The sequence below is a fragment of the Metarhizium brunneum genome, chromosome 6 (genome assembly GCF_013426205.1).
Source record: "Metarhizium brunneum chromosome 6, complete sequence".
Classification (NCBI taxonomy): Eukaryota; Fungi; Ascomycota; class Sordariomycetes; order Hypocreales; family Clavicipitaceae; genus Metarhizium; species Metarhizium brunneum.
In genome coordinates this window covers 3360947-3388435 of record NC_089427.1, presented here as the reverse complement: position 1 = coordinate 3388435, position 27489 = coordinate 3360947, and the positions used below count along the sequence as shown (strand labels likewise).

General features: G+C 55.2%; 7 protein-coding genes across 7 annotated transcripts; 4 read left to right on the top strand and 3 right to left on the bottom strand.

Moving 5' to 3' along the window:
• Positions 1-1194: 1194 nt before the first annotated feature.
• On the top strand, positions 1195-1543 carry G6M90_00g103640 (uncharacterized protein; the record flags this gene model as incomplete). Its single annotated transcript, XM_066131621.1, has 2 exons — positions 1195-1263; positions 1313-1543. 2 exons carry the CDS (start codon positions 1195-1197, stop codon positions 1541-1543), a joined length of 300 nt encoding a protein of 99 aa, XP_065987732.1.
• A 415-nt stretch (positions 1544-1958) lies between these two features.
• Positions 1959-2279, top strand: G6M90_00g103630 (uncharacterized protein; the record flags this gene model as incomplete). Its single annotated transcript, XM_066131620.1, has 2 exons — positions 1959-2089; positions 2168-2279. 2 exons carry the CDS (start codon positions 1959-1961, stop codon positions 2277-2279), a joined length of 243 nt encoding a protein of 80 aa, XP_065987749.1.
• Positions 2280-7070: 4791 nt separating this feature from the next.
• Positions 7071-8764, bottom strand: G6M90_00g103620 (uncharacterized protein; the record flags this gene model as incomplete). Its single annotated transcript, XM_014690500.1, has 2 exons — positions 7071-8387; positions 8459-8764. 2 exons carry the CDS (start codon positions 8762-8764, stop codon positions 7071-7073), a joined length of 1623 nt encoding a protein of 540 aa, XP_014545986.1.
• Positions 8765-9245: 481 nt separating this feature from the next.
• G6M90_00g103610 (uncharacterized protein) lies at positions 9246-9983 on the top strand (the record flags this gene model as incomplete). Its single annotated transcript, XM_014690501.1, has 1 exon — positions 9246-9983. The coding sequence occupies one exon, from the start codon at positions 9246-9248 to the stop codon at positions 9981-9983; it is 738 nt and encodes a 245-aa protein (XP_014545987.1).
• Positions 9984-19704: 9721 nt separating this feature from the next.
• Positions 19705-20587, bottom strand: GPP2 (Glycerol-1-phosphate phosphohydrolase 2; the record flags this gene model as incomplete). Its single annotated transcript, XM_014690502.1, has 3 exons — positions 19705-20192; positions 20265-20374; positions 20469-20587. The coding sequence occupies 3 exons, from the start codon at positions 20585-20587 to the stop codon at positions 19705-19707; spliced, it is 717 nt and encodes a 238-aa protein (XP_014545988.1).
• An 856-nt stretch (positions 20588-21443) lies between these two features.
• On the top strand, positions 21444-22367 carry Pgpep1 (Pyroglutamyl-peptidase 1; the record flags this gene model as incomplete). The annotated part of the gene is made up of 3 exons (XM_014690503.1): positions 21444-21500; positions 21594-22043; positions 22098-22367. The coding sequence occupies 3 exons, from the start codon at positions 21444-21446 to the stop codon at positions 22365-22367; spliced, it is 777 nt and encodes a 258-aa protein (XP_014545989.1).
• A 1464-nt stretch (positions 22368-23831) lies between these two features.
• Positions 23832-26156, bottom strand: KEL3 (Kelch repeat-containing protein 3; the record flags this gene model as incomplete). Its single annotated transcript, XM_066131619.1, has 4 exons — positions 23832-24107; positions 24188-24415; positions 24470-25975; positions 26109-26156. 4 exons carry the CDS (start codon positions 26154-26156, stop codon positions 23832-23834), a joined length of 2058 nt encoding a protein of 685 aa, XP_065987618.1.
• Positions 26157-27489: the final 1333 nt, after the last annotated feature.

Below are 27489 nucleotides of genomic sequence, written 5' to 3'. Positions count from 1 at the left end.
AAAAACATCAGCGCTCAGACGCGGTATTAGGTCATGTGGAAGAAGGGATGGGACTATGGGGCACATTTCACTTGCCCGGAGGATGTGTTGACTTCCAGTACATGCCCTTGACTAGCCGTGGTAAAGGCACGCAATAACCGGCACGGCAATGAGGTCAACTATCACTTGCACCTGGTCATTTTGGACTTGTATTTTCAGCTTCTTAGCTGCCAGGCATGGCTTGGCCAGGACGACCGACAAGTTCTGTTGTCGAGGTTCAGCGTCTCTCACAATTACTTGAATCCCCACGGGCATGATATCGGTATCGGTCTCTCCCGCCGCGGATGGAAACGCAGTTCTTGGTGGCTTCACCGGCGTTGTGGATTCTAAGACATTCTCACGTCTCTCAGGGGTTATTGTGACGCCCGTTGGCGATCCAGGCGCAGATGGTGATGACAGCACAAGTATTCAGGCGAGGCGCGGATGGGTACCACACGTCAATTTTGAGTAAAATTACGTGTCCATCAATACAAACCGTCATTTAAGCTCATACAGCGGCGGTCTCAACAGGATTGCACCGCTGTGTTGCATCATCTCACAGAAAGCGTCCGAAAATACAAAAGTATAAGGCATGGTTAGACAGGCAGGGCGTTCAAATGGAGAGTTTTAATGACATTGAAGCGCTTCAAAAACGGCCTGATGTACTCGCTGAGCTCTCACCAACACCCCGGTCGAGTGTGTCGCTGCAGCAATGTCAAGGGTGTGTGCAGATGCTTCGCCCATCTTCTCAGGGGTATAGGATCTTTTCGGCATTCTCAGTGAGTGCGACGTGCTCGACAAATGTTTAGGGTTCAGCACACTAAACCTCTTGAACTGGGCGCCGGTTTTGGTTCCACTACCGAGGGCGTTTTGAATGACCTTATTCGTGCCGAGGTCACATTTTCTACTTGAAATACGTCTCCTCGGGTGCGTCGCATTTACATCCGAACAAAGCATCGTCATAGTGGCTAGATCCTTCTTGCTCTCTCTCGAGCTCAACAACGGCATCACGGTGTTACGCGCAGACAAGGCCATGAATCTGAGCAGGCTAGAGCACTAATTACAGACTTGGGGAAGGGGGGGGCATGAACCATCTCGCTGCGTCAAAGGTGAGACTTCAAAGCTGGGACAGGACGTAATTTCATCCTTGGCAGTGATGGTCCCTTCTTCGAGAGAATGGAGAGAGTCGAGTTTCGACACTTTCAGGAATTTGTCGCCAACCTGGACGAATATGGCGTCTTCCGGGTTACTCAACCGTCACATATATACTGTCAAGATCCTGTATACGCACTAGGAATGGGATTATCAGACTCTTCGCTCCCAGCTAGCAATAGACTTGGCCACCTGCGAAACGGAAAACTGCGGCGCTTCTGCCAGCGTGGCAGCTGATGCCCTTGCCAAGTTCCCAGCCAGAAACTATGAGAGCTCTATGGGACCGGACTACGAGTATTCCATCCGTGACGGCGCCGTTTACGTCAATCGTTTCTCCCTTTCCTGGATAAACAACGGGCCTGTACTGGTGTAGGTGGTTGAGGCAAGCCACGAAGCGATTCTCCAAATCGATCGTCTGGGACGCCTTGATTTATGCCACTAGCCTGAAGAATCATTTGAGCCACCCATGGCGGCGAGACAGAGGTGGAAGTGCATTGCGTGGGATTGAATTTTAGAGTGAGCACCTCACTTGATGTCTTTCTCCTTACATCAACACATGGGTCCAACTGCTTTACACCTAAACTCGATGTCCGGATCGCAATGGGCATCTTCAAACTCCCAGAACTCGTCCTTGATTACGAGGCCAAAAAGCCACATTTTTGATTCCCGGAGCACCGCCCTTGCGGAAGGCGCCATGTGCGAGAGCAATTGCCGTGTAGATGTCATCTTGAATTCCTTGTCCGGCGACCTCTTGCGCGACATGGAACTGGGCTGCTGAATGGAGCATCATGGTCGATATTGGAAAACAAGACCTCCTGAGAGCCGGAAAGCTGGACATGGACGTGTCTCTAGAGAATAGAGACTACTGTTACGTGGAAATCAGCCAAATGGGAGTCGAGAAGCCAGAAATGATTTCAGCGTGAGTTTGCGTTTACTCCATGAGCAGAATAATTCAGCCAACTCGAAAAACGATGCTAACATGCCTATTTGATAATAGGCCCTTGAGATACAATGATGCAATACTACGCGCCGGTCATGTACCTCCCATCTGGCTTACACAAGTAGACGCCGCGGATCGAATCCAAGACGCATCCAGATACATGCAGTAGGGTAATCACATTGGCTATGGTCAATGTTCGACGAGTCGGGAGTCTTGCAGATTGGCAGTATCAAGCACCTATCAACAGCTCCAGCTCGACAGCTCAGCCTCGTATCTACTGGGAGGCAGCCTGGCAATTTAGGCCGTTTCGTCTCCGTGTAAATGGCTCAACAGGCGCCCAAAGTCTCGCCTTCTCTCGTAATGGCGGCAGCGAGCGACACGACGAGATCTTCAAGCGAGAGATGGAGAGCATGGGCTGCAGCGTCAGCTTTGTCTGCGGAACCACCACGAGCCGCCACGTCGTGAGCCGCGCAGTGAGCGCGAACTCGGGTCCCCTATGAAGCGTCCTACAAATACCAATAGTGATGCGTGACCAAAGATTTCACACGCATGACTCTAGGGGAAAGGGGCAGCTTCTTTAAGCTCAAAGGTCTCAGGGAACGCGAAACCGAGCTACTAAGCGCGCCCTAGGCGAGGCCATGATGCCCAGTCGCCGCCATGCCGACAGGTCCGGCCTAGATCCAGGCCTTGGACACGCATCCGGCAGCGGTTTGGTTGCCCAGAGTCGATTCCTGTTGGGCATCAACCCAACAGCTCCCCCGAGCAGTCCCACCGGCCAGCGTTGGACAGCGCCGAGACGTCCGCATGTCCGTGTACCACAACCTAGGTGGCACATGGGACAGCAGCGCGGAAGCGCAAAGGGGCACATGGAGCGTCAGAAGCAACAGGTTGACGGCTCTGCTGGCAGCAGCCAAGAACGACGCCGGCGTGCTTGTAGAGCTAGGCACGGCGGCGCTGGTTGCGCGCGGACCCGGTGAAGTGTTGGAGGCGCTGGGGGCAGAGCGCAGCAACTACGGAGGATTGCGGGCCACAGATGCAGAGACGAAGCCTTGCAGGCTATGACAAAGTAAGGACATGTATAGCTCAAGGTTCTGTGCTGTGGTTGCATGTAGAATTTAGATTTTCAACCTCCCACCATCCTTGTGCCGTGTCACCCTCGTCATTGGTGGAATTTGCGTAAATACAAAAAGAGTTTCCAGCCGATGAGCCAAAATCCATACCGAGAAGGCAATCTATCTTGTGTACAGCATCCCGGATGCAGCAAGACGACACTCCCGCTCTACGGTTACAGAAGCAACCGTTTCCGCAGCATGGCCCCGACGCCAAGTATCGCAGCCCGCCCTTGTATACCAAGAATATCGGACGCGACAGGCAAGATGGCAGGGCTCGGCAAAAACACCAAGAGGCTGTATCCCGCGCCAAGACGGCCTTGGAGGCACTCTCTTCCGACGGGCCCCGGACAGGCGTGTAAATGCCAAGTTTCACAGTCGTCCCGTGGGCATCCAGCATGTTCGGCTCGCCAGATGTATGCAGGTCAAAGGGGGAAAACCACAATTCATCGACTCTCTACGGCTCCAAATACGCGTTCCTCCCCACAACTGGGTCCCGGGACCCAGGGCCCGTCTATCATGGGCTATATGAAACTCCTATACTACGGAGTACTGACTGGCGATATATCAAAAGTGGGCTCTAAAAGGGCGGCGGGTTGTACTGTACGCATGTACGCAACCATGTACAGTACACCACAGTCTCTCGGCACAAGAAGACAATGTCCTTGCAAGGCAGCCCCGTACGGGACCGAAACGGCCCTATGTACATGCGTGCTCTGCGTGCCACGATGGAAAAACCTTGTTCGGTGGACTTGGCCGCGTTTTGCCACGGGTCGTCGCGTGCAAGAACCGAACAAGCTGCTCTGGGTCAACGGGCAGAAACCAAACAATCAAAACACCAGTCGACGTCTTTGTGACGACTCCCGCATCAAAAGAAACAGAACACCTCGGTGCCGTGTTTCCGCACGAGGCTGGAAGAACCAGCGAGCATCGCTCCTTCCCACTACCAAACGGGCCAATCCAGCCGAAGCGGCCTGGCGGCAGTTCTAACCAACATTGAAGGACCAACCAGGAGGGACCATGACGGAGAGGACAAAGCGTTACGAGGGGAGAAAAAAATATCCAGACAGCCTTGGCACAAATCCTCTCGCGATCGGCACGCCCCTGCAAAGCCAAACATCCAATCGCCGTTACATCGGCCCCCCCCTTTTTCTAAATGGGGAGGAAAAGGGGGGGAACGAGCGAAAGAGACCGGATCAACGGTCTGTTTTTTTCTCTTACTACTTAAAAGCAAGGGCCGATCCGGCACTCCCCCTCTGCCCACGGGCTAAACTCTATCTCAGAGGCCCCGGCGTCTCGCTTAGACGCAACTTTCTCGCACAGGGATGCCGGGGTTTTTGGCATTCTGCCATTTTCTGCCTCGGGGGATTTTGTTGTTTTTCCTTGTATAGCGCTGGGGAGAAGGCTTGCCTTTGCAGCACCACCTGATACCAGATGGATAAAACTCTAATACGGAGCACCTGGCGGGCTGACGGGAGATACGAGGCAGGCATCGAGGGGCGTTGGCGCCGGCAAAATGGGCGTTTGGTCCGCGCCCCCCAACGGTCTGGCTGCTTTCGCGGCTCTGGTGAGTGCACCTTTTTCCATGTTTTCCTTTGTTTCGCCGGAGCGTTGTGCCTGTTCGTAGTAGGGGGATTCTGGAAGCGGAAGCCCCCCTCTCTTTGTGCGTCGGGAAAATAAGAAAGAAAACGGGAATGCAGCCCGCCGGATTGGAGAAATCGACCGACCAGGAGCTCCTTCCCCCCCTGCTGTGTCCCATTTTCCCCAAAAACGAATCTTGGCAAGTTTGGGGTTGGCGCTGTCGCGTCCAAACTCCTCCGGCTGGGATCGGCCGTGATATCCGCCCCGCACCCCTGGCACGCGGGCAGAACACGTACATTGTACGGAGTACGTACATTGATCGTAGTCGCAATCAGTCATCACCAAGGCCTCGCATGCAAAGCAGTAGCCGTCCCGAGCCAACCCTGCCCATGTCCCGCCACAGGCCCGGCTGCTCCCTCCCTCCCTCCCCCCCTCATGCACGAAATTCACCTCTGGTCGTCTTGCGTGTCCGTGTCCGAGTGTTCCTGGACCCCGTGACAGACCATGCGACACGGGCGGCTTCCGATGGCCCCCCCGGGACAAACAAGCCTCGTTGCAAAGCAATAGCCGGCCGAAAAAAAATACAAACGTCTCCTGCGTCCATCCCCATCTCCATCTAGCTCCAATGCAACTCTGCCCCCCGGCCATTGTATGTACAACATGCCCTGCCACTCGTCTCGCTCCGCAAGATCGTGATGCAGATCCCGCCCTTCCCCCCGACCGACGCGGCCGAGATGCGCGTGCTTCCCAAAGCGTCCCTCGCAAAAAAGCCCAGCGCAGCACCCGCACGCGTCGATCCGCCCATCCTCATCCATCCATCCCCCCAAGCTCAAAGGAAAAAAGCCAACCCTGCCTGTCGTGCCCTGTGTCGTCCCTGCGCCCCTCGGCCAATCAGCAGCCGGCGGCGGCGGCAGAACCCACGACACGGGTGGCACGACACCCGCCCTGCGACAATGAGACAAACCTCTTTCTAGAAAATAAACTCCGTGCATCCACCCATTTACATCACATCATGCACATACACGCCTACATAACTCCGTACGTACATGCGTAAATTGCGTGCACCACACCCTCCCCAGCCAGCGCAGTTGCTTCACCCACGCCCCAGAGTTTTCCGCAAGATTCCCAGATAAGCAGATTCGTTCACGCAAACAAGCTTAATCAGTTTTTTAGAAAGAAAAAAAATAGTGTCACGAGTCCTGCGGAACGTGGCCCAAGTTCCAACTACAAGCACGACGTGGCAGAATGAGCCCGTCCGTGGCACGTACCAGCACTGACTGTTCAACGCTGCTCTTTGTCCCTAGACTCCATGTCCCCTACCCCCTTTGACCCTCCCTCGCTGGCACGACGAGGCTTCCCTCCGCCTTCAACCATGTACATATCTTGGCCACGCTGTGTCGGTGCCGGCGTCAGGCCGGCCTGCCTTGGTCATCGTACTTCCGCGGCGTACCTGTTGCACAAAAAGGTTAATTTGTCCCCTTCCCCCCCCCTTTGTGATGCACCACCCCTTGATATACCGTTGGGTAATTCTGCAGCTTTGACATGTTCGCCCCCACTGCCGTGCTGCTTCGTAGCTTGTCGTGAATACATACGTGCCGGAAAGGGATACCATTGCTGGCCGTTGGCCTGGCTGCTGTATTCCCAGACTGGCCTCATAATCAGGCTCACTTGCATATCACGAGTGCAGAGCACATCACCCTTTTTTGATTTTGACCAATGCGTAATGCTCAAGTACATCTTGTCGACTGTATTCAGAATTTAGTATTGGGTAAATGCTGGCTATTCGGCCGCCTTTTCAGTCGCCTACGCCGATAATGAACTCTCTCGAGGCTGTAATAAGCCTCTGTAAATGATATGCCCCTTCTCCTTGGGTATTTGCCCCCTTCCATCGCTATACCGAAGCGCCAAGAATTTACACAAAATTTGTAGTAAAGAAAACATGATAATCCAATCCTCCCATAAATACTATGATATTCATTACATGCGCGGAGACGCACGTGGAAAAAAAAAGAACAACAGGGGAAGGGGGGAGCAAATTTTGCATCCTCCCACATGCAAGAGCTGTATATCTGATCTGCAGTCAAGGTAGACGAAATGGACCACAGTAATCCGGACTGTGTCTTTCGGTGCGGCTTTTCGTGGGTTCGTGCTGACAATATATAGAGAAAAAAAACGTTTTATACAAGTGATCCTCGCGTTCACATCATTGCAAGCGGCTAGGAGTACAGGGGGTTGTCGTGTCGTGTCATGGATGGTGTACGGAGACGAAGCTAGTTTTGGATGTGGCTGAGAGCCATGTATCTCTGTTGAGAGGTCGAGGACGTGGATGCTGTCGAAGGTGACAAGTCGGACCAATTGTACTCGGAGTTCTCATTGGTGCCCATGAAACCAAAGTAAGGGTGCGCCATTTGTGTTGGAAACAGGGGGGCCATTTGTTGAGTTGAGCATTGTGCGTTGTTGAGTATGTAGCTGGCAAACGCGGCCGGGTTGCCAGCCATTTGCACCCCACGATTGGCTCGATCAACGCCAGGGCCGATAATGGTCTCTTCGGAAATGCCCATCTCGTACCCAGCACCAAGGTGGAAAAGCGAGTCGCCAAAGCCTGGCGTGGTCGGTGGTGTGCGCAAGGTGGGATCAGATATGACAACATCTGGCGGCGTATACTTGCCCTCGAGAGAGTACAGCGACGGCATGGCAGCATCCACTGACCCGTGTTGTTGGAGAGTAACAGGAGTATCGGGTGTAGGAGGCGCCGCAGATCCTTGGCGGCCAATTGCATTGGGCGAATGTCTTCGTTGAAAAAGGATATCTGCGTTTCTATCAAAGAACGGGCTTCGAGGGGTGGCAGCAGACTTCTTCACACGGCCGGATCCCGTACTGGAAGAAATCCTGCGCATGGAAGCCGCCTGGTCGCCCGTTCTTGAAGAAAAGTCGCAGGCTCTGGACGAGTACGAGTGGCTCCGGCCACCGGTAATAGAGAGTGGAGCTGGGCGTCGGTTTCGGCGGGAGGCAATGTCTTCTTCAGGGGACCTTGGTTCGGAATTATCAGTGAATGGCGATGAGTCGGCATCTTGTTCGTGCCTGTCGGTGTCGTGCTGGCCACCAAATCCGGCCAAGAGCTGTTGCTCGGCTGCCTTTGAGGTGACAGCCAGCATGGACCCGTTCTGCATGGCCAAGTACTCATCCACCCGATCGGACAGGGCACAATTATCATCCTCGTCCTGCTCAGTCTTGAGCAAGAGTCCGCTGAATTTGGAAGGACGAGCCATGCCGATTTCCTGCCTTGTGGGGAGCGAGAGCGGGGAGAGGAGGTCAGACTCATCGCTTTGGCTAGGCTCATTCGTCTCGCCAGATGGGTCGGGAAGTGACTTCTCGGAGGGGGACAGGGCGGCGTCAGACTCTGGCTTCGTGTTGATGCCTGGCTGGGGGAATGGAGCACTCGAAGCAACCAAATCGCGTTGACGACTGCCCTCAGACTGAGATTCCCCCGAGGCCTCGGATCTTTCCTTCTCCAATCGCTGTTTGGCCTCGTATTCCCTGATATTGTTCTCCTTCTTCTCACGAGCCCGTCGGTTTTGAAACCAGTTCTACATCCAATGGTTAGCACAACATGCTAGTTCAATGTGGAACGCCATTTCATGGCGAGACATTCACTAACATTAATGCGAGCATTGTCCACTCTCATGGATTCAGCAAGGGCCTTCTTCGTCGTACTGCTAGGTTTGTGGTTCTTCTGGAACTCGGCTTCCAAAAGTTCGACTTCTTCCTTGGACAGGCGGGGTTTCGATTCAGTGGCCCTGGACATCTGGTGGTGTTGAACCAGGCGGCTGTGATGTGGTTGATAGACATCCAGAGAATCGTGGAGGTAAGCGTTAAAGTTGGAAAAGTGCGTGTATGTCGAAAATGGATCTGCCACGTTGGAGTAAGCCCACGACGGCCATTGCTGTTGGGAGAAGGGTCCCATGATGTGGCTCTTGGTGTTGTTGGAGAGATTGAGGCGATGGCTGCTGCACAATGTATAAGAGATGTTGCGAAAGGTCAAGTCGTGTAAGGGAACGGAACGGCGGAGCCGATCAAGAGAGAGAGAGAGACAAGGTTGATTAACGAAGGGACGTCAGTTTTTTTTTCTGTAAAGACTTCCAGAACTTTGACGGCAAAGAATGGACGGCAATCTCTATTAGATTTTCAATGCGAGGCTGGAAGCGGGACAGAAAGCTGGCGTCGTCTCTTTATCAAGGGTCGAATATAGCCTAGGGAACAGACAAAGACGTATATGGCCCGATGGAGAGGTTGTCGAAAAGGGTGCGCAAGAGTGAGACACAACCCAATCAAATGTCTAGTGTCGCCCTGTTGGTGAGGATGTTGTCAAGGGGGCACAAAATCTTAGATGAGGAGAAGGTGTTCACGAGGGATTGAGAAGTTGGGCGAGGGGGCACAGAGGGTAGATGAAGGAAGGGAACGACGAGTCCGGTGTGTACACACACACTCTCTCTGTACCGTACATATGGTTTCCGGCATTGCATTGGCCTAGGCCCTGGACATCGTGGGCTGTGAGATGGCGTGTGTTTGGTGCGCAACTGCGGCCGGGGGGACGGAAGGCAAAGCGACGACGACCCCTGCCGCGGACGGGCATCATCGAGCAGCCCTCCGAGGCCAGGACATGGGCGAGCCCAGAGCCCAGAGCCCAGAGCCCAGAGCAGCGACGAGAGCATGTGGCGGCACCTCCGGAGCACATTGTGCCCTCCAGGGTGCCCGCGACGAGTTGGCATCTGGGCGGTTTGGCCACGGCCAGCTTTGGCAGGGACAGCATCTCCTCTGGGTCTCCTTTGGGTCGTGGACGCGGAGAGACGGGCGACCTGGGCGCTCGCGGTGGGCTGCTCAGTGCTCGGCTCTGCGGTCTGGTGGACATGGACTGTCCTTGTCTGGTGGGTGTAAGTGGGCTGTATGGCGACCACATTGGCGACGCAGCCAGGCGCGGCTTGCACGGCCAGGGGTGGGTGGTGTGGAAGGGGGGCCACATGCGCAGGCTCTGGCTCTGGGCCCAGGGCCACTTTGGACACGCCCTTCTCTTGGTTGCCGTCCTTGCTTCCTTCCTTCCTTCCTTGCCATCGCGATGGACGCGCAGCCTGTCGCAGGGCGCCATCTCGCACAAATCTTCACAGTCTCCCGACGACTCCCACTAGCCGGGGGAGGGTGTGTAGGTTCGAGGCGTTGTGGGCTGGGTCGAGCCATACAGCCATGGCACCGCGGCGGACCAAGGCTGCCGCAGTGGCGGCGCGTGGCCCGTCCAGTCACAGCCGTGAGCACTTGAGGGCATCCCTGGCAAGCTCCCTCTTCACCAGGACGACGACAGCTGGGGGCCGTTCCTCTCGCTCCTCTCGCCGCTCCTTGCAACGGTGGAACCGCGGGCGCCTGGGGAGACGTTGAAGGGGGGCATGGCGAGCTCCTTTGCACACTTGTTGGCTGCGATACCGCTAGGCCCAGGGCGGCCCCCTTGCCCTCGCCGTCGTGCGTTCAATGTTTAGCGTCAATGTCTGTAGGGATCGCATGGCCATGGCAGAGCGCGACCGCCATGAGACACTCCATCGTCGTATTGCGTCAGTTGGAGCAGCGGCACCGTTTCTGCCAAATTTGTCCAACACCATGCCAGTGCGTCGTCGTCGCCGTCGCCGTCATCTTCGTCGTCGTCTTCTGATTCTTTCCGTCTTGCGACATGCCTATAGTTATGGCGGCACCATGTTCGCCTGCACAAGTAGACAGGACCTGGGACAGAGCGTACGAGCTTCAGTGCTACGCATTGCATCCGCTGGGCGACTTCTCAGCATCGTCCGGCGTCCACAAAGTCTCCAACCCTTGCGGGCAGGTATCCTGCAACCAAGTTCCAGATGACTGCTTCAGCAGCTCTGGCCGATGCGGCAGATGCGCCATGTGCCTCCTGCTGTTCCATCTTTCAACCTTTGGAGCTGACGGGTAAGCATGTGGATGCAACGAGCCGGCTGCTCCGTTGCTACACTTGTGTATCCATCAATGAAAGAAGGGCCAGCGCGGCGGCGAACTGATGCCCCGAATCTGAGCATGCATATCCGCAAACGCCTTTGCGCCTGCGATACCAGCCTGTCTGTCTCCTTTGTCACCCACGGCTCTTCCCGTGGCTTCCAGTCTGTACAAGTGGCCTGGCCCTCCAGTGTCTGTGTCTGGCTCCTCTCCATAGGATATATCGCATGTATGTACTCTGTACACATACGTTAAATGCAGTACGCCTAGAGAATGGGACCCAATTCTCTCTTTCTAGCCTGGTCACTTTTTATTATGCAGCTCTCTTTCCCCTTCTTGCCTTTCATGTCTACCACACCTTACCCTCATTACCTCACAGGCTTGAACTTGGCTCCATCATAAACACGGACCACGGGCTCCACGAGAGCTCCAGGCCCACGCCAGAGAAGGAGGACAGGCGTCCAGCGAGAAAGAAGCCCGATTCCCTGCAGCTCGCGTGGTACTCCTTCTGCAGGATGCAGCTCCCACGGTGCAATACATCATACGGAGTACACTGCTCTTCTCCGTACCGTAGCTCCCACACTCCGTACATGTATCACTACTCCGTACACCAGATGGAAAGGTCCTGGCAGACTGGTCTGGCTCAAACCCTCAGGGCTGGGCAAATTCCGCTTTCGGCGGGTGCTGCGCAACCAGAACGCCCTCCATTGGCTGTTGTCCCGTCCGCTCACACGCTTGGCTGCACGTCACAGCCGGGGTGGCTGCGTAGATTAAACAGATCATGGCCCCATCGTTGGCGTCGTTGGTTTTGGGGTCGTTGTAACACACCGAGCTGCTGTTTTCCCTGATGGCTCGCCTGGCAAGGGGGCCCAGTTCGCTCACCACAGCCACCGTTTGTAGCCTCTTGAGCCTTGCGGAGAGGTCTCTCTCCAGTTTAACCGTCGCGGTCGCAGTCGTTAGGGCGCGTTGGGTTCCTCCCTCTACTTAAATAGATTGAGTTTGCGGTGGGATTCCCCCATTTATTTAAAACGGGCGTCTTCTGCTTTTGGCAACCCTCCGCGACACCTAGCCATCCTCCGTGGCGGGCCAGGGTGGTGGTCGTAACAAGCGACTTCGAGACTTCTCTGCGTGTTCTGTTGCTCTCGGTGCTGGCTGATGCCAACCGCTACTTTCTTTTTCCAGGCCATGTACTCCGCATTGCCCGCAGAATTTGTTTCTCTACAGCTATTTCGAGCATGTCTTACTTTTCTCTGGCTTGTTCATCGCTTCAGGGCCTGGCTGTGCCTCTGGTTTTTGCTTTTTAGTTTTCTGCCATGTGCGGACAGGGAGTAGGATGGGCTAGGCCGTTCCGGGATCAAATGCAACCCACCGTATGGCAGGTTCCGAACTCATTGCCCGACAGCCCTGCCACCTTGCTTCAAGACGAATGGTGCTTGGGTCCTTGGGTGGTCTGACCACAGCGTGACATGTTTCCGCTGAGAGCGCGGCTCGCCGACATTGGCCTCGTCTGTACTTATCATCTGGAGTGATTAGCAGTAGTGACACGCCGTACTGGTAGGTGCCATGCGAAAAGAGACGCCTTACACTTACCGTATAGTTACAAAGTCTTGCTTTTTTTTTTGGACGTTTTGGAGCAGCGTCACAACAGCCCTGGTGGATAAGACCTTGAGAGTCATGGAAGGGCTGCGGGGGTTCAACTAGCTCGTTTACCTGGGTTATCAAGGTGAGGCAGCGCGGAGACAGATACTTGATTGACATGACAGTGGCAAGACCAGAACTGCACCAGCAGGAAGACTTGACCATGTGCTGTCACCTTTCCATATCCAAAATGGCTTCTCATTTAGCATACCTAGGCCGTGCGACCAAAATCGTCATACCTCGCGAAAGGGCTCATGATTTGTCGTGGTTGAAAGTCGGAGAGCTACCCTTGGCCTAGTTATCAGATCCTGCATAGGGAAAACTGATGGGTGATGGCTAGATATCCACAGGGCACCATGTAACTCGACCTGGTCTGGATGTTGACAAGCCATGTGATTTGTATTATCCCACATTGTGGTATGATGTTGTCGTTGGCGAACCCTCGGTGTGCAACACTGGCACCCGGACAACAAACGATTATCTCTGGCAGTCGGCGTTGGCACAGACGGTTGAAGGCTTCGGTTCAGAAAACTAGGACAAACACTGGCAAAACTCTCGCTTGCCAAAGCCCGCGCGCCGCCTCAACAGCCTTTGTCTCGAACACTTGAGCACCAGGCAAGTCCCTCATCTGGCTGAGTTTGCGGGGGTTGATTGGGACGCTAGATAACGATGAGAAGCAAAGCAGCATGTCGGAAGTGACTAACCTCTGATCTCCTCCAGAAATTTCCAAGTCGCCAGGCTGCCCTTTACAGCCACAAACCGCCTCCAACAACAACATCTGGTGTCTAGCGATGGTGATAGGATGGCAGGGGATCTGGCAGTCTGGACGACCGCTGACTACCTACCTAGGTAGGTTGCTGGCAAGATCCAAGACACTGGCTACCAGACGCAACAGACACCAGACACAGTAGAGCGATCGATGATGGCGGGCGCATCCTCGAGAGTTTGGACGGGCGGGTGCAATTCGCCCGTGCCACAGCCAAAGTGAGGCCCAGTTTCGCTTACGACTGCTCCTGATTCGCCAACTTCATTCTTGCTCCCACAGTCAGCCCCAGGTCAGGTGTGCTCCGTACTTTCTTAGTAGGTACTAAGTATACAGACCACGCCCGAGTCCACGCAGCCCATGGCCCACGTAACCACCAACCAAACATCAGAACCCTGTCCGTCGTCATCCAAATCTCACACTCTTTGCCTCGCCGCCAATCTGCCTCCGCCCACTCGCACTGAAGTCGGAACACTGTCTAGCTCCCAAGCCCCATGGCGTTCGAGTGAGCATGACGGGCGCCTTGTTTTCAACCCGGTGCAGCGCGCGGCCAAATTAACCCGAATAGAAGGAACGGGAACGCAGAGAAGTGCCCCTGAGAGCGTCTGGTCTGAGCTGCTGGTGGTAATCTAGGCCAGTACGTCTTCGCAGCTGAAGCCACCATCATGACAACACAAGAACTTCCGATGTTATGATTCGAGTCAGGTGAGCCCTTTCACAGGCCGCTGCCCTGTCATCCACCCTTCTGTACGCAGTACGTACATATCGTATCTATATGGAGCCTCGCCTTGGGAAAGCCATTGGCGTAAGCACTTCATTTTCCAAATGCCAGCACCGAAGGGGAGCTGTGTGCCGCGCCAAATTAGCTTGACATCGGGGGGTGACACTTAGCCAGCAGTCATTGTGTCAAGTTTTCAAACGAACCATTCTGAGAAGTTGCGATCGCCAATTGAGGAGCGTCAATTTCATCGCCCATGTTTCAGTCCCGTATTCCAGACACTTTAAGCATAGTCGGAAATTGTGCCAAATACGCCAAGATACGGGCAGGGAGTATGAGTCCCCGATACGGGACTTTATGGCGCGTGCGACTTTAGCAGAAGATACGTACAATATCCCCCGGTGGCATGACATAGAGCTTAAAGTAAGTAGATACTATGTCATTCCTCTTGGCAGCAAGTTCTTGTTAAGCCTATTGAGGCTATACCGGCGCCGATCAACCCAGCTGTCTGGTTCCCCGTTGGGTAGGGTTGGGCTGGCAAGCTGGGCGTCCCTCCAACAAAAACGACGCCTGCCAAAATGCTCGCCGTCTGCAACCTGGCATGCCCTTGGTCTCAGATTCGTCTCCGCGGATGTTGCCGACAGTTTGTACAACGCAATCGCAGTCAACGCTTGCCACGTGCCGGCATCGAGCATGGTGCATTAACCAACAGACCAGATTAGACTATGGGTGACCAATAGGCGGCTTATGCCGCGGCGTGAAGAGCTCAAAATTCAGCTAGAGAACGAATCTAGGATGGATGTACTATCATGAATATGCAAGCATCCCGGACTGCATGGTATTGAGTCAACAACGTGGAGTCGCCGACGCTACGAAGTATTGAAACTGGAGAGAACAGTCCTCTCGATACTGAGATCTCGGCACGGGCCTTAAAGATGAACAAGAAGCCAGCAAATGAAGGCCGGAAAAAAAAGTTTTTTACAAAAAAAAACATGTCTCAGCATCAGCCACACCAGAAATTGTTGCACAGGGCTGGCAATCCCCGCCAGATCTCGACCTCTCGACAGCCTTGAAAGATACATCGGGTTAGCCAGAGTCTCACAGGACTGTCGAAAGCCTAGACCATTGCGAGAGCCTGCGAGAGCCTTTGAGCGGGCCAGACAGCCAACCAGACAGCCAACCGATAAGCCCAATGATCCAGGCCAGGTTGCATATCGTGGCTGAAGTCGGAAAGTGGGGGGATGTACATAAGCTTCGCAAAGGAGTCGATTAATTAGCACGCGCCGGTTTGTGCTTAAATTCATTCTCATTCCGGAGCAAACCAGTTGGGGCACTCAGGCCTAGACGTCTGTCCCGGTTGCTTGGTACGTGGCTCATCACCATCGTGGACTGGACCGGGTACGCTTTGGCGCGTTCGTTCAAACCAAGGACCATGTCGCTCGGAGATGACCCATACCGTATCAGCACATTACATCAACAAAGGGGTCAACAAAGGGCTTCTTTGTTGCTCTACAAGGCACATCCTCGGTCCCTCTGATTTGCTACTAGTCATAAGCAATGGTTTGGAAGTGAGATCAGTTCTCATTGGGGGGGGCAATGAAGGAATAAAGATATGCAGAGGCACATATCTTGGCAGCGCTGTAGAAGCCAAGGCCCATTTCGTTTTGTTTGTTTTATTCTTGTTGCCTTTACTACAGTACAACTAGTTTGTCGACGGGCCTATTCTTTGACACGTCCTACTCTCCACAGCCAGACACAGCTTAGGCAGCGAGAGCAAAGGCGCCAGGCGGCATCCTCAGGCTGCGGCAAGGTTGGCCAAGATGGAGGCGCCAATGCCGGAACCCCGGCACAATTGTACGACTCTTGCGGGAGTTGTTTATTCGCACATCACGACCCATGGGCAAAAGCAGTGGCCGGAAGATGCACATCTGAAGGCCGAAAATGATTTACCGAAACCAGAAAAGGCGGGAGCAGCTTGGGCCTCTCAAGTTCGGTAGACTAGACAATAGGAGGCGGGCATGTCAACGACAGCTGCCGATTTGCGGGACTCCACCGAGACTTGTCCAAATCAAGCAAAAGCATGCGCCGGCCATGCTGGCAGATTAGCGGCTGGGCCTCGGAGGGTTGGTTGTTGGGAACTCGCACGGGTTGGGCAACGCGCTAGTGCCGTCGCTTCGCGAGCCTTTCCCAACCCTGATGCCACTGATCAAGCCGAGATGAAGCACATTGTACCCCGTACTGCTACGTACTACCAAGTGACTACGAGGTGTGTGGATGGCGGCCCATGTGCCATGATCACTGTGGGGATCAATTGAGGTTGGCCGTTGGTCAGGACTCAAGAGCCAGACAGAGGGAAGGAGTCACTCCATTGAGCAGCACGCTTGAGCAGCACGCTTGCTTGAGCAGAGTTGCCCATCCCACGACGCGCGATCCGCGCGGACCCGGCCTTGCTGCAGCCACAACGGAGAGCAAGCCTCCGCCTTCGGCTTGGGCCTCGAACTCGAGTGACAGGGAGCCACAGAGATGGGCATCGAGCAATACCCATCGGAGGGGAAGGCAAATGTCGAAAGACGACGTGCCCAGAACGACTCAGTTGGCCCTCGGCTTGCCGACGGACCTCAGCAGACCAGGGCCGATGTACGTTCCCACCCGCAGCACTCCTCCTGCACGGTCGCACACATCAACTCAGCCTTGGCAAAGAGGACCAGGGACGGGCATCTTGGGGGGTTGCGAGGCCCCGGCAGCCACGTGTGTGATGGAACAGCTAACAGTTGCTTGTGGAGAGCTCCATGTGTCTCCGGATGTCTCGATGTCTCGACGCCTCGATGATCACGCCAACCCGCCTGCCAGAAGCGCACACTGCCTGCCCGTCTTTGGAAGCTGGCTTCTTTGACAACATCAGCCCACTCATACCGACACATCCTTCCGCAACAATAGGACGGCCTTGTATACCCCCGCTCATCTGCCAGCCCCGAAGGCTGAGATGAGGCTGAATTGCCTGCACCACGGCATTTGTCAACGCTGATGTCTCGCTTGTCCTGGCGAACAACCCATGAAGAGGATATAATTATACCCAAGACATACTCATTAAACGTATCGTGAGAAATCATGATGCCGCGATGCTCAACACGGCAGGTGCCTGAAGGACTCCGCCGGGGCCAATGAAGCGTTGCGGGCTCGGGACTTGGACCTGGCCAACCAACACTTGGAGACTCTCCAAGCTCGTCACTTGTCATGTTTCTTCAGGTGGAAACTGGCAGGGGAGTTGCGAGCGTGTACATCTCTGCATGCATGTACATGTGTATGTACATGTACAGCCGCCGAACGAGGGGAGCCGAAGACAGGGGAACGCGTTGTGTGCAATGGAGCCGACACGAGGCCACACCCGACAAAAATCGGCTACATTAGCTCACGCAGTTCCAACACAGCGTCCAACTTGGCCTTCGTTCACGATCCCCCCAGCAAGCATCATTGGATCAGCTCGCGATGCTGGTGACAAGACTCGGTGCTGAAGTGGATTGTCGTGGATGCAAGCATGATTCATCTCGCCATCATTCAACCACGCACCTGCGTCATGACTACGTACATGCCATTGTCCCCGGCAGTCGAACACAATCGCGCCGAGTCGACTACTACTACTCCGTAGTAGTTGTGCAAAGACCAAAAAAGGAACAAAAGGGGGGATGGATACCACGGACCAAGAGGCGGGACGTCGTTGCACCCATAGCCAAAGGGCATGTTTGTCCGAAAATGGCGACGTGCAGGTTCAGCAGGTCAGCGCAATCTGGTTCGCCTCACAGAAGAAACCTTTAGAAGGCTGGGCGTGGTTGTATCCCCCCAGCATCAAAGCTCTCGGCATTGAAGTAGCGTCATTGTGGCGGCCAGTGGAGACCTGGGCATAAGCCGTATCATCTTACAGAGTACTTTCTGATAATCTAATCCTCGTTGTGCGTTTCCAGGTCGTGTACGGAGTACCGAGTACCGAGTACGCAAGTCGCAAACTTGGGGGCTCAAGGATTCTCATGGGGGGGCCATGCTGTCTGCTACACTTGAACTCTTGCAATGTATGTACTGTGGCAGCTCCTCCGCGATTCGGGATGCCATTGGGAATAAAGTCGCGGAATTGGATTTGAAAGCACCACATGTCCTTCCTCATACCCATCACGGAGGACTAGATAGGCCATGTCACCGAGTGACTCGGGGCCGGCTCAGCTTTTGACCACAGCAGTCAAGACAACTCTCTTCTGACTGTACAGTTGTGATACCAGGAAACTGTGCTGTGTGACCAGCAAAGGTTTTGGCCCTTTTCCGCAAACAGGCGTTCCTGCAGGTGCGCAGCCATGGAGCAACGTCCTACAAAGTACAGCACAATGCAATGCAGACATTCTGTTTCTTGCCGGTGAGCTACGTTGGCTGCCAGTCGGGCTGCTTTCGCAGGCCAGCACAAGGCTCCGCGGGCTGTGGCGTCCTTTCTGTGAGCGCCGAGCTGCTCCGATGTGAAGGCCCCAAGGCCAGAATCCATCGTGTTTCTGACAGAAAATGGGGTCGTACAGTAGCTCTTGGTTTACTGCAAAGTGCTCCGAATGCGGCTGGTAGGGCACACTGTCACAATGAGCCCAAATACCATGCTATAGTTGGCCACTGGCGAGATCATCAGACCTCCCCCCCTCGTTGAAAACAAAGGGAGCGCAACCGGCGAAGTTGTAGTAGTATCTACAATAGGGCCAGGTGATTGCGCTCCAAGGATCCCTGGTAGCATTTGTCTCTTGCCGCCTGCATGGGCTGGCACCAGGAGGAGACGCCGAGCGCGTATGTATGTACGGAGTACATATGTATATGGGACCGCGAGGGCAGTCGAGGGCAGTCGAAGGGCAGTCGAAGGGCAGTCGAAGGGCAGTCAAGAACTACCGACTCGGCAACCAAGGGCGGAACAACAGACCAGGTCTGATATTAGACGTAGGCCAGGGGGATTTGGCAACATGGCAACTGTTGTAGAGCACACGACCACCGCGATCAGGCCATCAAGTTGAGGGCGCCCTGAGTCAACCCGATCTCCAGCTGTCCTTGTCGAAAACTGGTTCAGAAGCGAAGCGAGATTTCGATGGCGCGAGACAGAAATCGCTGGAAAAAGCAAATCCGCATCGACAACGTCGAATAAGGCTCAGACACAATAATTGCAATGTGTGACACCAAATTCCAGTGACCATAAAGAAGCTTTTTTTTCTCTTTTAACCCTGGAAATTAACGCGAGGCGAGGGCGAAAGAGGAGTCCTCTCGGACGCTTACGCGATGTGACGTGAAAGTCAAGGAAGGGATGAACATTTAAGATGACGTCTCGTCGGTAGCGGCTGGTCTTGGACGATTGCACGACGGCATTGTGAGACTGCACCGCGGTTATCTGCATCCGAAGCGAACCGATCTGATTCAGAAGCAAGGAGGATGGCTTGTGCCGGGTGGATTTTCGGCGAACGGTTCGCGGTTCTGAGACCTTTTGTGGACTTTTGATCCATGACCGGTCTGGCGCGTCGCTCGTGTCGGCGCGGACGTCACCTGGCGCCGCGACAAAGGGATTGTTCTATGCAAATGCTACGGAATGCCGCGTTCCTGGCTAGTTGAAGCTTAATCGTCCCCGTATCCGGGTCAATAATTACCACTCCCTCGCCTCCCTCGAGGTGGATGCCTTGATCAAAGCCCCATTTCTGTCGGTAGGTCCCCCAAATACACACACGCTGCTAGTAGTCATAGGTCCATACTACCAGTAAGTTCGCTCTCTATCAAGTCTATACCCGTTTCATTGCACCAACGCGTTCGAAATCTCAATCGTCACTTTTCCTCCTTCCCGTCCGACAACCCGGACCGACTCCAGGTCCTGAACCACCCAGTCCGGCTCCGCGGCAACAACCTGCTCGACGGTATGGCTCGTCACTAACCCAATGACTTTGCATCCTGCCGCCTTGCCAGCCTTGATGCCCGCGGGGGCATCCTCCAAGACGAGGACTTGCCTGGGCCGGTCTTGGAGGCCCAGCTTCTCCAGGCCTAGACGGTAGCACGCGGGGTCTGGCTTGCCGTTCTGCACAGACTCGGCGGTGACGAGATGCTCTGGAATGGCAAGCTTGAGACGCTTCAGCCAGCCCGATACGAGGGGTTCCGTGCCGGAGGTGACGACAGCCCATGGTGCAGACTGGGCGATGAGCGCGTCCAGGAGGCTTCTCGCGCCTGGGATTTCGGAGGCGAGGTCACCGTATAGAAGGGGCAGCTGTGCTTCTACCCCCCTCACGTCTGCCGAGTGTCAGTTTTTGCTTGATGCGCCGCCAAGGCATGATGAGAGGTGAAACGGGGAAAACCGCGTACAATCCCAGGTGGCTTTATGCGGGGCGACGATCTTGAATACATCAATGCTCCTCCGCCCATGGGACGTCTTCAGAATCTCTTCTGGGTTGAGCCCGAGTTCCGTGCCGATTCTATGCAAGGTTAGTCTCACCGCTTCCGACTTGCCTCCGTCTCTCCGAGTACGGGCGAGTGAATAGGGGACGTCAATTAGGGGGGGGAGCTTACTTGCTCCATTGCTTTACAATGGCTTCCGTTGAGTCGATCAGGGTGCCGTCCATGTCGAAGAGGAACCCGTCGAAGGAAGCCTGCTGAGGCGGTTGGGTGTAGTTGTGTTGGGAGCCCATTGCTGATGCTGTTGATGCTTGCTGTGGCGGCAATTAGACTGAATGTCTAGTCTAGGGAGATGCGGATGAAGCTCCGAGTAAGTGCTGTGACTGTATATACAAGGTCAATCTTTGTCCGTCTCACGGTCCAGCGCTTTCCTTAAATGTCACGGCGGAGGTCAGAGCGAGTCGCCGAGGCTCGACTTCACCGTCTCGGACCCTGTGTGGGAAAAGTCCGCCCATGGCCGGGAGTCTCCACTCGGAAGGTCCGCTGGCGAGGCTGTGCGGTGCGCGGGACTTCCGCTCGGGGTTAGGCGCGGCTTGCTTCTGGGCTACCCTGTATTAGACGCGGGCGTGAATATACTACGGAGTACTTGAGTGGGTACTTGAAAACAGGGAGTGTGGCATGTTGACCGAGCTCATGATGATTTACGAGAGCTGGCCGTTTTCCATGGGACTCGTAGAATCAGACATGATGAATAGCCATGGTGGTGAGCGCAAGAGAAGAGTGCGTCTTGAAGTCGTGCCATGTCTTGGGGGCGCATCGGACCCCACCCCAGATGTCACGCTCCTCGGCGATGCGCCTCGGTGACGGCGATGAACCGTTGACCCCTCAGCGGGCTCCTAGTCGAGCCCAACGCTACCTACCCCACGTTGATGCGCCAACTCGACCTGCTTGTCCAAGAGAATAGCCTCAACCCAGAATCATCAGATCCTGGATCCTGGGTTGTCTCGGGCGCCATCACCACCCAGCAGCTCTCACACCGGGGGGGCCCCGAGCAAACGGTTGTCCTGTCCGACCTGCCTCCTCGCCAGGCACAACACGCCTCGCACGCCAGAAAAAGCTACAATACCGCCTGACCCCAACCCGGCGACGATGGGCTCCCAAAGCAAAGACCAGAAGGAACTGACGGTGCTCGTCACCGGATTCGGCGTACGTCACTCCCCCTTGCCAGTTCTGGTGGCGGATCCCAAACCCAGCAAACACGCCGGGAACTGACTGACTGACTGACTGACTGACGAACAGCCCTTCCGGGAGCAATACCCCGTCAACCCGTCGTGGGAAATCGCCAAAGACCTCCCGTCGCACCTCCCGCCGCTCCGGGCCAAGGACGCCGGCTCCCGCGACGCCCCCGACACGCCGCCCGTCCGCATCATCGTCCACCCGGAGCCCATCCGCGTCAACTACAGCGTGGTGCGGGCCCTGGTGCCCTCCTTCTGGGACGCGGCGCACGACGGCCGCCCCGTCGACATAGCCGTGCACATTGGCATGGCGGGCCCGCGGCCCTTCTACCAGCTCGAGCGCCGGGCGCACCGGCGCGGGTACCGCTCTCCCGACGTGGACAACGAGCTGCCGGCCGAGGGGGCCGAGGGGCGGCCCGACGACGACGCCTGGATCTGGCACGGCCTGCCGGACGAGATACTGACGGACGTGGACGTGGACGACGTCTACAGGCGGTGGCGGGGGCATAGCTCGGTACGTTTTTGCATCTGGTGCTTTGTGTCGCGGGGACTGATTGACGGTTGGCAGAAGGACATGGACCTGCGCGTGTCTGAGGACCCCGGGCGCTATCTGTGCGACTTCATCTATTACTCGTCCCTGGCGCACCTGTGGAAGGCGCGGCGCCCGCGCAAGGTTGTCTTCTTGCACGTCCCGTCGGACGCGTCGGGCGAGTTTGTCGCGAGGGGCCGCGAGCTGGCGGTGAATTTGATCAGGGCGCTGGCGGAGAGCGAGACGGCTGCTAGGGAGAGGGCGCTGCGGGATGCGGCGGCTGGTCAAGGTGCGTCGGACGAGTCCTGAGCGTTGAAAATGGTTTATTTGGGAAACGTGGAGAAGTTGAAGTTGAAGTTGCGGCTTGGTGCATTTTTCTTTATTCTTCAGGGCGCTGGGACTTTGCATGGCAGGGCGGCGGGAAGCATTTCACTAGCAGGACTTTTTTTATTTTGATTTGATTATGCCGCTTGGGCACGTGCTTGAACGGGATGCGTCGGATTTCAGTGACGCTTTCGTTCGGTGACCATGTGTTGGACTTGTGTTTCTGGCAGGGGCTGGATTTCGCAGGCTCGCGGGGCTGGTGGTAGTTCCCCGAATCCACAGGCTGTAGGTACATAACTGAACCTTTGGGAACGTGTTAATTCGCGGCAACTTATCTGGCACGGGGAGCTTGTACGGCCGTCGGCCCTCTTACACGCCAGGGGCCGCCTCCGCCCCCGGAATCGGCGAAAAGAGCGGCCCACTAGCCTTGTACTTCTAAGTAGGAATCGGCGACCTCCCCGGCCCCCCGTGAAGCCACATCGCCGAAGGGGGGAAAAACCAGCCGAGCCGGCTGTCCCGACGGCCGCCCGTGTATAAAATCCAGACCCCTCCCCGACATTGTGTATTTCCTGTCCTCGCCATCGCACCACGTGCAGCCAACAAAATTTCCTACTACATTGATATTCAGATACAACATGTGCCGAAAAGCTACCTGCGATACATGCAGTAAGTGTCGCCGCTACTGGGTCTTGTTTTCATCATGTTGACGGACTCTTTTTTTTTTTTTTATAGAAAAAACCACCTGGTGGGGGTGCGGGAACCATGTGCCCGCCGTGATGGATGGCGTCCCCGCCGACGAGAGGTGCACGTGTGAGCCGAGGGTCGAGAGGGACGGCAAGGAGTATCCGCCGATGGGGACGCAGGCTTCGTGACTCGTGACGAGGTTGGCGGCGGTGTGGTTGTGGACGAGGGGGAAGAGGGCGGCGTGGTCGGCGGAGCGGGTGGTGGAGGAGGATTTGGGCTGATTTGGGTTTGCTGGCGAGGGAGTTGACGGTGTTGCGGGTGGTTGAGGGGCTTTTTTCGGGGAGTACGGGAGGCTGCTGGTGTTTTATACGATTGGAAGTATGACCTTGTGGATGCGTGTTGGTTGGTCGTGTTAGGGAGTTGGCTTGCGTGCATTGACGGGTGTTGGGAGAATGAAGCAGCCTAGTGGTCATGTTGGAGGGAGAATGAAATACTATTGTTGTATACTTCTGTGCATCAAAGCGAATGCTTGGCTTGGGATACGTACGAGACTTTGGTTACACGCAGTTGGAAGGACAACCAGCCTGATTCTGTGCCGCACTTGTAACAACCTGCTCCGGAAACACGTAATCAAAGACGCATTCACACCTGGATACGCATATTCTCATTGACGGACATGTATATGGTATTGGACACTGCGGCGGTTCCGAATGAAACGCGAGCTCTTCTCGCAGAGTTGCTTGAGTCACAACCACACGATCCATGTCATCTCCTCCTGGCACCACCAGCACCGCCGGTATCCCCCCTTTCCGCCAAGCTGACAACCTCCTGGATGCCCGCAGCCTCCTGCTCCTCCTCCAGGGCGGTAATCTCCTCCCTGCAGTCCCACCACTTCTCCTCGCTGAGCTCAAACGCCTTGGCCTTGATCTCCTTGATGGTCAGCGTCTCGGGCTGAATATTCTTCCAGCGGAGACTGGTCATGAGGATTTCCTGCCACTCGGCGGTTGTGCGTACAAAGAACTCGCGACGAGACTCAAATGGCTGCCATGCCTTGTTAGCATCATTGCGTCTGGATCCGGATCGGCGGGGGGAAACAAGAATAAAATGGATGCGGAGCTTACTCTAGGGTGAGGCAGACCATCGTCCACGGATGTTGCCGTTGTTTCCGTATCGTCTTCTTCGGGCGGAGCAGATGTTGTTTCCGAGGCAGTATCCGACACGACATCTTGCTTTTTGCGCTTACTGAGCGTATGCAGTTGTTCAGGCTCATCATCCTCGTCCTCGTCCTCGTCCTCCTCGTCTTCTTCGTCATCCTCGTCGTCGTCGTCGTCCTCCTCATCCTCGGATTCCTGCCCAGGGTCAGCAAATACATTAACAGACAATACTGCACGGTGACGACTCACGATCCAATCCTCTACCGGGCGGCTGAAAACCTCTTTGCATCCATCCAGTTTGCTCAAATCAATGGCATATAAATCATCAAACGTGAATTCGCGATCGCCCTTTTCGAATGTCCCGCCGTATATATAGAGAACGTCATCCTGCACAGCCATCTGCGCATTGAACCGAACATGGGGCGGCTCCATTGTCACCGGCATCTCTCTGGCTGGCTTCTCGTCCTCCTCCGGCTCCTCTTCCTTCTTATCAATCTCGATTCCGTCAACGTCATCCAGAGAAGCACCCGTTTCGAGGGCAGCCAACTGCTTCAGCAGCTCCTCTTCATTGGCCTGCGCGCGGCCACGACGGCCTACACGCGGCTGTTCGGGAGCAGCTCTCTTTTGCTGACGGGGTTTGCGGAAACCCAGAGGCATGAACCTATTGCGTTCAATATTCCAGGCAAAAAGCTGGTTGAAGAATTCGCTATCCATGCCCTCTTCACTAGCTTCAACGTCGTGTACGCCGCCGAATAGGATGCCTCGTCCCTTGTGGAAAGTCATGGTGGCTCCCGCGCGAGACGGGTTGGGAGGGTTGGCCGGCTTCTTTCTCCGTTCCCACCGCATTGTTGGAAGCGTGTTGGAGTTGGCATCAGCGGGAGGTAGCGCCATTCTCAGGAAGAAGCAGTCGTCGTGGACTTTGGGAATCAAGACATTCTTCTGTCCCTGGCTTTGCGATTTCCCCGCCTTCTTCTTCAGATTCACCGTCGCCTTTACACGCGAGTAGCCTCCGTAGAGCACGGCGCCCGAATCGCACGGCAGCAGAGAAAACGAAGATCGAGCATCCGGCTTGAGCTGTGCCTGAGGCAGCGCGGGACAGTGCCACACAAAGTTGACCGTGTCGAAAATCCACAAATCTGCCAAATACCTGGTCTGGTTGGACGTGTCCTGGAAGCCGCCAAACAAAATGATGTACTGCTTCCAGTACGTCATGCGATGACCGCTCCGTGCCGGTGGACTCTTATCCTTGCCCTTGACCTCGATCTTGGTCCATTCCCTGGTGGCGGGCTCCAGCCTCCAAAAGTCAGAGTAATGGTGGAAAGTGCCCTGCTTGGGCGACGAGAACTCGCCGCCAAAGAGGTAGACGTGGTTGGGATTCGAGGCACGAGTCCATGCATGTCCCGAGCGAGGCAACGGGGCATTCGGTGAGGTGACGCAGCGCCACTCATCCCGATGGATGTTGTAGATGTGCAGGTCATTGTAGAACTGTGCCAGAGAGCCGTTGAAGTATTCACCGCCAAACAAGAGGAGGTTGTTTGCATCCGTGGGCGAGGCCATCAGTGTGGAAGCGGCCCTTGGTCGAGGTGGGCCATGACACACGGTTTCTGTGATCTTGAGGAATTGCTCCTGCTGGCGACGGTACTCTTCAAGGACGGCATCAAGATCGACATCTTCGGCGTCACTGCCCTCAATCTTGGCAGCTTTGGTCTTGGCCTTTTTCTCCCCTTTGCTGGCTTGTTTGGCTGCCTTTTCAGCCTACGCATGTATGTGGGTGGTCAGTAAAAAGGCATGGGAAGAAGGGGAAAAAAACTTTTTTGTGAATCTCTCATGATCCTTGATGAGGGGCATGGAGGGGGGCCAGGACGAGCAAAGACACGGGAACGGGTACCTTTTTGGCTTTTTTGGCGTCCGAATTCTTCTTTTTATCCTTGGCCATGATGGGGAATTATGCCGTGCTTCAAATCAAATCAAGTGGGCGGGCGATAAAGCAACCAAGCCGTCGCCTCGGGCATCACTGGATGGTGGTGGTGAGCAACAAACAGTCAACTTTTGAATCCGCTGCATTGCATTGGTCAACGTTGATGTGGATTGTGGTCTGCGGTCTGGTACGGAGTACGTCGAGCAGTACTTGTGGTGGTACCTATTGACAGGTAAACCACACCATCGCCCTACCAAGCCATCATTTCATAATTTCACCATTTTCGGCATCTCAAGTGTATACTTTACCAAGGATTGTTTGGATGTGCTTGCCGTAATGGGCACGATTTGTCTTTTGAAATTCCGCGCCCAGTCGGCTATCTACTAGGCACTACCTCAGTACCTAGGAGTTGGTTGCATTGCATTATCTCTCCTGGTCGCACACTGAACATCAAGGTGGGGGCCACATGCAGCCTATCGCCAGTCTTGACGACGGACATGGAATACCTTGAACCCGTGCTTCACCCAATCGGAAAACACCTCAAAGCCTCTCAAAAAACCAAGTCGCATCGTTAAGAAATTGAACAGATTAGATCGTCGCCGTTTGAAGAAGCCCTCTCTGCCCGTCTATTCCGAAATGCACAGTCTTCGCCGGTATGACCGTCACGACTTACCACCACCAAGATGGAATACCCCAGGTTTAGCTTCCAGTCCACCTTCCCTTCTAGAAACATCTCACCCCAGCCCTCACGGAGACTCTCACAGACAGCCCGCAATCCTCTGACACGCTTTTCCCAGCGAGAGCCGGCATCCTTGTCGTTTTAGAGTCGGTGGCCAACGACGCAGAATGGCGCTTCCTCTCTGTGACGCAAACCGAAACACACATGAGATGTTGACGACCACGGGAGCTACAACCGTGAAATGGCCGGCAAGACCATGGTTGTCAACCCGTGGGCCGCATACGGTCGGTACGCATCAGGAAAAATGGTCCGGCCTGGTTACGTATGAATACCGATCCTGGGACCCCTGAGGCGCTGAATGCTGTGCAAAATAAGGCTGATGACGAGAATCTGGAAGCAACATAGCTATGAGAAAGCGAGGCGATGTAGAATGAGCTGAGACACGTCCCTGTGGACAAGACGACGGAACCAAATTTTGTATGTTTTGGATAAACGCACCGCCTTGGCTGAGCAGATTACGAAGCTGGACGAGTGGAGGGGTGAACAGCAAAGCCACGCCACTACTATCGAGCCAAGATCGAGCCAAGATCGAGCCATGTGATACATCGCCATGAATCAACAGATGACAAGCCGTGCATTGACAAACGTATGTAGCTTACATGGGCCATGTAC